Source organism: Anneissia japonica, unplaced genomic scaffold, assembly GCF_011630105.1.
Source record: "Anneissia japonica isolate Jap-2015-1 unplaced genomic scaffold, ASM1163010v1 scaffold997_len2565447_cov190, whole genome shotgun sequence".
NCBI classification, from domain to species: domain Eukaryota; kingdom Metazoa; phylum Echinodermata; class Crinoidea; order Comatulida; family Comatulidae; genus Anneissia; species Anneissia japonica.
In genome coordinates, this window is record NW_022696369.1 from 2397831 (window position 1) to 2410767 (window position 12937).

The window sequence follows — 12937 nt, forward strand, 5'->3', positions numbered from 1 at the left end:
TACAGAAAATAACAGCACACCACATTTTAAGAAATGTACGGTACTAATACAGTTATTAATCAAAATGATCTGGATTTTATTTCATGTTGGTAAATGTCAATGTGAAAATTAAACTAAAAGCACACAGCAAATGTTTGGACAAAGTGAGCAGATGACAGAGGTGCTCGATAAAGAAAAGCAGATGACAGATGACTGGACACTGACTGTAGAGTAATATATTCATTTTTTTTTAATTCAGTAAACTACCAACAGTGAATAAAAGGCTAACTCTAAAATTAATAAATATAATAAATTATTTATATCTTTATTATAGATGCTTTAATGTATATATATCCTAACATTAATGCGCAATGGTAATTTCCTACATTGATCTTTGCCTGTTGCCTTCTTTGCCAATCTCAAATCCCCAAAATCGGGGACCATAAACTACCATATGCTAAACTATCAGTTAATCAGTGTATAGTATGACTGAATTTTTGCAGCATAAATAGCTAGCATAGCAATACCTTTTATTAACTATTCATGCCAAGCACCACAAATGATTCTGAGCCACAACCTATTGTTGTAGCGCATTACAAACTAGTACCAGTTTTACTATTTTCTATATTGAAGTCGTCAGTAGACCATTTGATCAAAGGAAGATAGCCTTCTGCCCTCAAATGACTCCTATAATTAGGGGAAATCCAAAACAATTTCTTATGTTATGCATGATAAAAGTCATCCTTTTACGGTAATATTATTTTATTAGAATTTATTTTATAGTAAATTTAATAGTATATTAGATGACAAAAGTGATCTTATTAGTAGTCAATTAGTTATGCTTTTGTTGCAAACACTATTTAATCAATTCACAATTTTAATGATAAACATTCCTCAGTCCAGTTGCCATTTTCTGAATTAAATTGTAATAATGTATTGTTATTATAAATATAGATTTATATATTTTTTATATTCCATATGTAATTGGTATTAATTATACTATTATTACATTTTCCTATTTATTAAAGTATAAGATATTCAGTTTATTTCCTGGACAGTATACAATAATATAATTATTTTATATATATGCTATTAAATCAGATCCCTATGATTCCAAGATGACATGAAAAAAATATGCTGGTTGTTAAATAAAAGGAAGTAATATAGAAGAAATAAAAAGAAATATCTTCTTATGATGTCCTTGTTTTGTTTGTTAAATAATTTGCATAAGCAGACAGAATAGCTTAGCAACAAAGACCTATATATCCAGTACAGTAAACAAAGGCACCATTGCTATCCTACTAATCTACCCAGAGACCATGAAAACAAAGGCTGGCATAGCAACACTCCAATGGCAAATGCAAATCAAGATGTTTTTAAATATACTATGCTAATATATGTGGCCTGTGCAATATATACTGTTGTTATGCATGTGTGTATCTAACACCACAGCCTACATACTATAAGCAAATTTAGATATCAGCATATTATCTTAAACACGTGAAAAGTTGACATACAATGTCTGAAAATGGTCATAAAAACCTGTTATTTTTAGTATGACAATAATAATTATGAAAAAAAATTAAAAAGGTAGCTAGGTAAAAAGTAATCATATATAAGCACAGAAGTGTTAAAATATAACTCCATAATATCTAGTGAATATATAAACAGTTGATGATTATGTAACAAAACATGTCATGTAATGATTACCCTTAGCAATCAACAAAAGGGTAGATTGCAAAGTGCTACACGTCATTCGGAACAGCTTAAGATAAAAAAAAAAAAGTTATGGTGGCCAATTTGGAAAAAGGTTATAGTACGAGATGTAAACAATAAAAACCCAATGACAGCATATGTAAGATTGATAACCAAATATGGAAGGCAGCTTGAGTCAAAGAACAAAACGCAATGAAAAATAATAGACATTAATATGGAGGGCAAATCAAACCTATGTTATAAGCAATGAGTAAAAACAAGAAAGATTTGTGGTTTTTAGTCTTCCAAATTTTGAAAATTTAGCACCAACAAAATTCCAATATCTAGTAACACACACACTGCAGACAATAAAGCGATCCATGTAGCTCATAGAAGCACAGACTTTGTAGTGTGCTTAAAAAAAATCCATCACATTGAGGGTGTGGGAGCATATAGTGGTTTTGAGAAAATTGGTAAAAAAATGTTGGAAAATGGATTTGAAGATGAATACAGTGTGTCAACTGGTACCTAGGATTGTACTTACCCTCTGGTGAAGGACAAAGTGCAAAATGAAAGACAAAACAGACAGAAGGATTTGTTAGGGGGGGAAAGAAATTCTACTCTGCATTCGTTCGATTGAAGTAGATTAGTGTGTACAGTTAATACGGAAAATGACAACTGCAAGGCAATGTCTTGTGCGTACTGGGTCCTCTGAGATAACAGTAACATTTTACTGAAGAGGTAACCCAGTATAAAGAATAAAAAAATAAATAAAAATGATTATATGTTTCATTCATTATAAGAACATTTTAATATTTTTTGACCTAATAAAAAACCAAATTATAGAATTGATTATGGCCTCATAATGGTTGTCATTTTTTAAGTACATGTACAATCATTTTCTATATAAGACTATTCAGTGGATCTTTTGGTATGATGGGAATGCACGCACATCTTTAAAATTGGGAAAGAAACAGGCAAACTATTTTCCATGGATGGAGGAAGAGGTCTACTAAGTGCAAAAGTAGACAAATATGTATTTCAAGGAATTGACAATAGATATATATAATAATATAATATATATAATAATTTAATACTCTAATGCAGAAGATATAAAAATCTGATTTGTTTCATAATAATAAAAAAAACTTGCATTGCATAAATACCAACATTTATGTCTACCAAATTGATCTGGCTTGTTATGAGTAATGACATAAGACTAATGTGCGTTAATCATACTTACTCATCAAGACATCTGGAGCACCTGCCAACAACTGGTAGAAGATGTGGAAATTACGTTCTCCAGCAGCCTGGGTTACAACCCTCGACTTCTCCAGTAAATCTTATATTTTAAAGTGAAAAATTTCATTTTAGTCACAAATACAATTTTAAAGCATGGTTGTTGAGTTGAGATTTTCGCAATTGGGGTGAGAAATAATTCATAAGAGTCACTTACAATTTGTGATAACGCCACCCATAGGGTCACCTTTGAAGTCAAATTCAATGTCCATATATTTTCCCTGAAATATATTTAAAAGCATAATATAAATTAATTTGAAAGTACAGTCATAAACCACTATTCTAAATAGTTTATTCAAGTTATATTACATATCTAAACTTTTACCTGACTAACATGGTAACCTAAGTTTTATCTTGCCAATGACAAATTACAATACAGGGGCATGTGCCACATGCAACATCCATTCTTCATATGATGTCATATCATGACCATATTTGGGCAAACCTCAGTTATTTGTCACATAAACTAAATTTGATTGTGTGGATCACAGAGCATAAAATGCTATCTGGCTCAGCATTCTATAAGACTATAAGTATTGCTACTTGTACATGTCAAAAAAAAAAAAAAAAAAAAAAAAAAATCAATTTTTAAGTATAGAAATTGTGTATTTTCTATTAAAGTTCACCAGCGATTAATGTCAGTCAGCAACGCTAAGCCTTTAAGTCTCTATTCAGTGATTGATTTTTAGGATAAATGATTTAACAGATAGATTTGATCATTCTCCATGCTATAAACACTACTACCGTTACTCAGTACCGTGAGTAATGACTTACAATTTGTCTGCATTACCAGCAGTATATTAAATCTCTGCTTTACCCATTAAACTGGTTCCTTTTACTATTAGATTAAAATACAACACTAAGGCCTACATGGTGGAACATTGTGATGTTTCATACAAAATATACACTTGCTGAAGTTAAATATGATGGCAACTTTGCTACCTAATGAGAGCCCTTGCTTGGCTAAAGAGATTTCACCTTTACCAGACTGATGAGCCTCAGACAGGCTACAGATGACTGTGCACCCCTGGATAGAATGACATTAATTACCCAAGCGGCCTGAGGTAGAAATTATGACACTTCAGAAACCTACACTGACCACAGTGCTGGGAACAAATTACAGACATTACCTGTTATACAATGATACATATAGCAGGTGCAATCATTCAAAATAGAAACTGGGCTATGTTACCAAAAACCAGTAGGACACATTAGGCTGTGTTTTTTTAGGCCTAGGCAATATTCAGCATTGTCTTACAGATCACTGTGCTCAATACGCTCGAATATGTTGACATAGGCAAAGCATTGGCACGCATTGTCAACCTTCAATGGCCACTACCGGTCCCAATGGACATCGACGTTACTGGAACAGAGGTAACTGATGGCATCGCACTTTCATTAAATTTTTATAGTAGGCCTACTTGAATATAAACACAAGGGTGACTAACCTAGGGTTCAATGCTATCTTCTCAAATGGAAGAGGGAAATGATCAATAAGATACGGACAAAGCAATGAAGAATGGCTTACTGGTTGTGGTTATTGTACCTGGTTTTTAATACCATAATTGGTTTAATTTTTTAGTATGACACCGAATTATATCCTCTTTTTAAAATGAGGATCATCAATAGTTATAATGGACACCGAGCTCAAATTATCTATATATGCTTGCATTTTCATGGGACTAAGAATAAGAATTACTTACTTTTAATACATGTAAAAATTAACTTATTCATTTTAATTAGGTCAAGAAAATGTGAAATATTAAGTGAATTTTTAAGGGGTTGTAGATTTTTACCAGAGAGTACTGTACTATTTGATTAGGTCTGAGAAGGTGCTAGATTCAAATAAAGAAACTGAATTCCAAATCCTGAAATACCAATTAACAATCCTTACTGCCAAGCCTTTTTAATTATTTTATATAGCATCACACAGTTCCATTCAATTTTTACTGTTGGATGTAAATAAAATATAACAGAAATATAATTTTATTAAATAATCTATTTGTCCCTCATGAATTTGATACTCACAAATCTTGATGAGTTGTCATTTCGATTTGTCTTTGCATTTCCAAAAGCTGTAAGAAAAAAAAACACATAAAATGCATAATAAATACCTTAATCTTTTAAAAACAAACTAATATAATTAGAATTATAAATATTAATGAAACAGCATTAGAAAAATCTAATTTGTCAGTCATACATATTATTATCAACTATAAACATTTATTTCATTGTTTATCATACATATTTATAACTTTTTAAATAATTTCTCATCTTGAAACTTAATATCTATCTCATATGTCAAAAAAAAAGTAATCTGTTGCACTATCTACCATTATCACATATAAAGATTTCTCCTGTCCACTCAAAAACGTCCGTATCCAATTTCCAGGCAACTTTAAATCTTGCCACGCAAGCAACTTTACACCCTTTCATTGATTAATAACCCATAATTGAGTTGTGAAAATGAGACATCTTAGTGCTTTGCCTCTAGGCATAATAGATAAGATAACATCTCTGGATCACCATCAGTTAATCATTGCTGAATTTGCCTACCAATCTAGAGCCCCAACGCACACATACTAGATCAAGGAAACCTTTAGGCCGTGAGGTGTTTTAATATACAGCACACAACAGTAGAAGATTCAACTAATTTTATACAAAACTACAACGTCTTAGATATCAAAATAAAACAATTATGTTTTATAGTTCATAGTTGACATCAGTTGACAGGTCAGATAATTGAAATAGATTTACGATACATGATCTACAGATGGCATATAGCTACCGTAATTCTCAAAATCTCAAAGCTAGTTCTTAATCAAATGAAGAGAACATGGTTTAAATGTGAATAAATAAATAAATAAATGTTGATTTTTTTTTCAGTCATTTATTTTTAAAATAAAATATGTCACCATTTACATCTATAACCATATTAGTGAAAATCTATTAAATAAATCAAATAATGATGAAACAATAAAATACCACCCATGGTTGACGCGAGTTTTGCTAAACTTTTAAGTTGATAGTTCTTGATTTTTACTGTGTGCACTTCTTACTTTAATTCTTGTTGCAATTTGAATTATTTTATTGTTTTTTTATTTGTTTAAATGACACTTTTGTGTGTTTTTGTTTAAAGTAAATTTTATTAAAAATTCATAAAAAAACAAATTAAATTAAGTTTCGGCTAATTAAATGATTAGAGTTAATATTGCTCATAAATGAAGGTAATTAATTTACAATATTAATAACTACTTTCTAATGTCTTTAATTTGGACAATCTGTAGATTTTTTAAAAAGAGCAAAATTTATTATTCAAACACGAATTTCTTTAAAGTCAAGTAGTTGACTTAACCTTTCTGATTTAAGACTACTACACACTTGTGGGCAACCTGTCTCAACAATCCATCCATAAATTAGCTTCAATCTCCTTCAGTCTCCCTTAACGATGATCCTGTTGTCATAACAATCATCATGTTAGCTCTCCTTCACTTTCTCCCACTTACCCTCAAGAACAGGATTACTCTGCAGAAGCTGCTCTTTCACAGTATCAACATCCTTTCCCTTACCGCAAACCGCTGCCACGTACTGCATAACAATCTTACTTGCCTCTGTCAAGATTGAATTTACGAGTTACTTAAGTATTGTCGCCTTACAAAACATATAACATGTGTAGAATAATCAGGATTTAGTAAAGAAAAAAACCAGACGAAGATATTATATAAGTAGCAGACAAGTACACATACATAAAATGACATTTACAACGAAAAGGATTACAGAAGCTTTCAAGTGACTGACCTGTTTTTCCTGCGCCAGACTCGCCAGAGATTATGACGCATTGATCGCGGTTCTTATCCCTCATTGCTCGGTAAGCATCGTCTGTTATTGCGTATCTAAAAGGAGATAAAAATAGAGTAGTGACTATCTTCAAAATGGTACATGCTATGACTGTATGATATGACCATAGTGTGCAATGACCACAGTATGGTGCATGGTACAATGTAAACATGGTATGACTATTATATGACAAGTCCATGTTATGATGACATGATGGATATGACTGATCATGGTATATATGATACAACTTGGTAGGATGACGAGTGCTTTTGTATTTAAGTACCTGTAAATTTTTACTTACATGTGTGGTGGTAACTCGTATAGGTTCATCCCTCTGTACTCGCTTATCTTGTTTTGAGAAAAGAGAGGAAGGGGCTTGTAGGGATTCACTGATACAACCACTTTTCCGATGTAGGTCTATATGAGTAATACAAATGAGAGTCAGCTTATTTTAATAGCTTTTGTTAATGTGTTTGATAACTTAAGTAGGCCTATTTAGTAAAACCTATGTAAATTACCACAATCAAGAAGATTAGGAATATTCAAATTTACTGATTCATAAGAACATTAAATTTAAATTAAGGAAGATTAAAATAATCATATAATTGTGAACCTTACTTTAACACTGGTACTGGTCTTTGTAACCGTGATACTGGTCCACATGTGGCTATTGACTGTATACTTTACAGTTAGTGCTTATAAGTTATAGACACTACATTTAATGCTCAAGTTTACTGAACCAAACAACTGTTTCAGCATTGTGTCATGAATGACACACAACCACGAAAAGCAATAAAAATCTTAACTTACAAAACTTGAAAACAGAAATATGAAATATACATAGGAAAATAACAAATCTATGCAATGTAAAAAGAGGTATAGACAGCAAATGTGACTCTCCCACCCCTCCCCCCTACCAAAACATTGCTGGAGTTCTGAGCACAAGGAATTTAATCTAAATTACTGGGTTGATGTTTTATTTCTTTTTAGATGATCCAATTAATATTTATGAAGAATATTAAGAAAAAACGTACTCACACGACTACAACAACCCAATATTCAATACCCAATATTTACCCAATATTTATTATTGAATCCACATGAATTTTTTCAATTAATCTGAATTGCTTTTCTCTACCTAGGAATATAAAAGGGTACAGTACCTGGTATGGTTGACTGCTACTGCGCTGATGCGGCAGCAACCAATAAGCATTTGGACCTAATAATCAGAGAACCAAAACTACTTCGCAACCAAAAGGAAAGGCTAAGATATCATAAAATACTAATAAATCTATAATGATAAGGCACCACAGAACTCATGCAAGAGCTGCATTTAAAATCGTGTTTGGTGAGCTAGCACTTATTCGAGAGGGGAACTTATCAATCATTTTTTTAGTAAAAATGTATTAAGTATGCAAATGATACTTTAAACATGCATAAAAGGTTAACTCATCATCAATCATTTTTTTAATAAAAATGTATTAAGTATTCACAAATGATACTTTAAACATGCATAAAAGGTTAACTCATCATCAATGTTTTATTTATTGATATTTGCTGAGTCACCACATACCATATTGGCTATCATTAAAAAATTTGTATAAAACATTTAAAAAGGACAGATTTTTTTAGAAACTGCACACTATTGTTAATTATTTTAGTCTGAAAGTAAACTGAAATGTATATGATTATTAGCATATAGTAAAGTATACCATTTTATACGTAGTACTGTATATCAATTGGAATATACAATTTTAAAGAATGTCAACCTTCCGAAACGGAATGTGAACCCCTGACTTAACTAAAGGACCATTATTATAGGAATGCTTGAATAGTGCAGACAATACACTGCAGCTGATGGCATCAGGACATAAATCAGTATGTTCATAATCATAGCAAGTGTAGGGATTAAATAAAAGGTTGGAATCCGCCATGATACAAAGGTTGTATTCTTTAGTCTACTGGGTATGGAATCCTCAACAATATGTGTGAATGAGGATAGGTTTGAACTTGGTCAGGGTTGGAGAGAAGATTTAATTTAGGTTCTTCTAAATTTAATTTGACAATATTTTGATATTTTATAATTGTAATAAGGATTCTATTTCAACAAAGATAAATGTAAATTAATATTAATAATAGATCAAAAGCTTCATATGTCCTTTATTCAGATTATAACTATTCCTTGGCTTTACTGTACATGATAATACAATAATAAATTATTTGATAATTTCAAGAGATATCCTATAAAAAAACTGGGATATAATTCTAGTACTACTCTGTAATCAATATTTGTTAATGTTATCACACCATCCAACCTAGATAGAGTAAATGTGTGCATAAAGGTCATTGGTCTCATTATGATATTGATATATGATAGCTTCCATTAAAACTTTAGCAGACTATTTATTAGAGTAGGCTCATTGTATTATATTTTAATTAATTTTATGGTATAATTTGTACTATAAAAACTCCAGTGCCATTGTAATCGTACCATCCAGAATGTTAGAAAACAAAAATGTATAGTCATCAAATAATTAATAGCAGACTTTAAGTCCTAGTTATTAGCAGACTATAATAGTGAATTTATTTGACCTTTAGACTCTAAAATTTTGGTCATCCATTTATAACAGATTAATAAAACTTACTGAAGACCAGACTACTGTATTGAGAATGGGTTTTATTTTTTAGCAGATTATCAAAAATTCTGGCTTTATGCAGTAATCCATCAGAATTGACTCCAAAGCTACATTCATATCAGATCCAAACTAAAATTCGGACGGCGTTTCCGAAGCGCTAAATGCAGTGCCCATATTCTTACACACCGTTTCGACTTTCTGATTACTTCGGTAGGCTTCCTAATCTGAAAATTCAGATTTGGTGTGAATACACCTTTAGCAGACTAAGAGAGATATTCTTTTCACAGCAGATGTTTCTGAAAATCCATCTATAGAAATCTATGTCTTTAGATAAAAATCATCTGTGTTGTAGTCATCCATTCTAGGTAGACAAGAGGCTTAATATTGGCACTTTTAGCATATAATCAAAGATGGTTTGATTTCCCTGCAGAGTATTTGAATTTCAGTACGTAACACAAAATTAAATCGGTAAATAATTGTTGGCCAATAAAAATGTTATTCAACAAATGTTTAGGTAGAAATTAATGCAAAAAGAAATTTTTAATAATTACAGTACTTTATATTGTTAATACTAAATAGTGAAATGTTAACAGAAGATATGGTTTCTATTACTGAAAAACAATAATGGGGTTACATTTTATTAAAGTACCTTATATATTTAGTGTAAAATGTCTCAAATCACTTTGGAGTCTCAATTCAAACTGGAGTTCTTTTATGATCCAAACTATACCATAAAATTACTTAAAACATAATACAAAAGAACTACTCCATACATTGTTAATACTAAATAATGAAATATTAACAGAATATATGGTTTTTATTGGGGTTACATTATATTATAGTAGCTATATAGTCAGTCTAAAATGTCTCAAATCACTTTTAAAATTTGTTTTAAAATAAATCACATCAATAGGCCCATAACTAAGCAAATACTGAAATGTTAACAGAAAATATGGTTTTTATTACTGAAAAAAAATTGGGGTTACATTATATTATAGTACCTATATATTCAGTCTAAAATGTCTCAAATCACTTTTAAAATCTGTTTTAAAATAAATCACATCAAAAGGCCTTCAACTAAGCAAAAACAGTCTGCTTTAGAAATCTGAGTATTCAAACAGAATACATCTTAACTATGGTAAAGTGGTGGTAAATGATGATCTCATGGAGATTTGGCATTTTTGTTTTGTTGTGCTACAATACAATGTTTCTATCACACTGCGGATATATTTAAAGCACATACAAGTTTTTCTTGTACATTATTATACACCATTTCTATATAACTGTATAATAATTATTGTTATATTTCATATACTCACATATATCTCATTTGCTTTGAATCTTTTTTGTAAGTTTTCCACAAATCCATCTTCCGTCAACGGTTCAAGTAGAACACAGTCGCTGACACCAACCATATTGTCAAGTAACGACATCATCGCGCCATCTCCAGCCCGCGACGGGCCGTTAGAAAGCGCCATATTCTAGCTGTGACAAATCAAATCTGAAAGAAAGAGGTGAAACATTTTGTTTACCATAATGTGTACAAAATAAGATTAAAGTTAATTTTGGTAAATTCTAAAATTCTAAAATTGAATTGCTCAGGTAAAAAGATTAAATATGTTATCAGTTTTCTATCAAACACAGATTAAAAGAATTTAGTTTTACCTGAGTTTGATTTTTAATTAAATATTTAATTGATAACAACATAAAGAACACACAGTAGTGTTATTTATGTATCTGTGAATTTGCAAGGAAATATTTTGTTATAACTTACTAATATGAAATCATTAATTCCAATTGAAAAATTTAATGTTTGTTCAGGTTTATCTGTTATACTGTACACAAACATTATATCTTCAACAACAAAATATTGGTTGATACTTGGGGACATTAAAGGAGACTTGAATATGAGTATAAGAGTACAATATACAAAGTGACTGATACAAAAACCTTAAAATAAGAAAAATATCCAAATAGTTTTCTATTTTTGCACCAATATGGGAATTTAAGAAAACCCTGATAAATATTGTACTCAAAATCATTTTTAATGGATGTTGTTATAATAAAATGTCTTGTGAAACAAACAAAATATTTTACAAAACTGATTAAAGGGTAATCTAATGAAATAGCAACTTTTGTATTTTAATATAATGTACAATGTAAAGTACCAGACCCAATTAAAAAAGCATTAAATAATTCAAAATTAAGTAACACATATTACAAAAATACAGTATATCATAGTATAGTTGCATAAAATTTACTATATGAATGTAGGTGTATTTAAGAAGAATTTATTCTGAATAGAAAACCTTTACAAATGAAACAGGGCAAAAAAAATATTTTTATTATGAAAAACAAAACTACAACCATAGGATTGACTATATGAATAAGTAGTCAAGAATGCCCATATAATGTAACATATTCACATCATTCACAGAGCTGAGTTGGTAATTCTTAAGAATGTGATTTGAAAAGTGCTTTAGTCTTTGGAGCAGCGATGAGTCTGACATTTAAGGAGACTCCTAACACGTAGCAATCAGCCCCGCGGGTGGTGACATGGTACCCAGTTTAAATTTCATGAAGGGTGCACCAAAACAATAACTGTCACAACATTCAGGTTATTTTCCAATTACCTAAGCCACTATGACCTACATTCTGCGGTAACTATAGGTACCACATACTATTCATCAATGGGGTAGGCAGGCCTACAGATTTGCTAGGCATGAAGGTAATATAAAATGGTTATTTTTTCATGTGAATAAATCTAGTAATATCATATCATTCATGTCCTTTATCTTATGAGAATATTAATAAAATGTCAGTTTAATATATAATAAATTTCAGGGCTTAATTACCTATTTAAAATATATATATATATATTTGTTATTAAAAATGATTGAATCTGATTGTTACATTTTTCCTCAAAATGCACTCTACTTTTTTTGTTGGATAGAATAGTCAGATGCCATTTCACTCAAGCTCCTTTGAGTTCTGTTCCAGCGAGCTCTCAATTATGGGAGCATCAAAGTGCTGGAGAACGGAGCGGTGAAAAGGGTTCCTCTGCCTTTTTCTTTTTTTGGTTACTAGCTGTTATTATATTTTATGACGTCATTCCTTTTTTTCAAGTTCTTTTATGTGGAAAGAAGCATTGTTTTGCATTAAGCACTCTATAAGACTAACATTATTATTATTATTAATGTTATTTATGTTGATGTTATATTTTTTACAGTATTGTTTAGCTTAACATAGCAAACAAAACAAGACAGGAACAGCAAACAAAACAAATAAAAAAGGACCATTTGTCCATTTGTTTGCTACACGTAGCTCTAAGTTTGCGCATGAACTTTTACAGAAAAGCAATTAATGATATAGACCTATAATATAAAAACATACAATCTATATACATCAAAATAGTTTATCAATGTATGGTGGGAAAGTCCATCCTCCAATGATAATTCATGTTATGGTAAACATTATATTACTGTAAAACA

General features: G+C 30.6%; 1 protein-coding gene across 6 annotated transcripts in view; it reads right to left on the bottom strand.

Moving 5' to 3' along the window:
* Positions 1 to 12937, bottom strand: part of LOC117102025 (unconventional myosin-Ib-like) — a 51277-nt gene that overhangs the window by 18888 nt on the left and 19452 nt on the right. For 4 of the 6 annotated variants that reach the window (XM_033242241.1, XM_033242240.1, XM_033242239.1 and 1 more), the window contains exons 2-9: positions 10766 to 10947; positions 7112 to 7227; positions 6772 to 6866; positions 6480 to 6584; positions 5002 to 5048; positions 3131 to 3194; positions 2918 to 3016; positions 2219 to 2221 (exon numbers count right to left, since the gene is read on the bottom strand). In XM_033242241.1, coding sequence (XP_033098132.1) covers positions 2219 to 2221; positions 2918 to 3016; positions 3131 to 3194; positions 5002 to 5048; positions 6480 to 6584; positions 6772 to 6866; positions 7112 to 7227; positions 10766 to 10924 — 688 coding nt within the window. In that variant the 5' untranslated portion in view covers positions 10925 to 10947. The remainder of the gene's footprint in view (positions 1 to 2218; positions 2222 to 2917; positions 3017 to 3130; positions 3195 to 5001; positions 5049 to 6479; positions 6585 to 6771; positions 6867 to 7111; positions 7228 to 10765; positions 10948 to 12937) is intronic. The other 2 variants (XM_033242242.1, XM_033242238.1) reach the window with 1 other exon arrangement.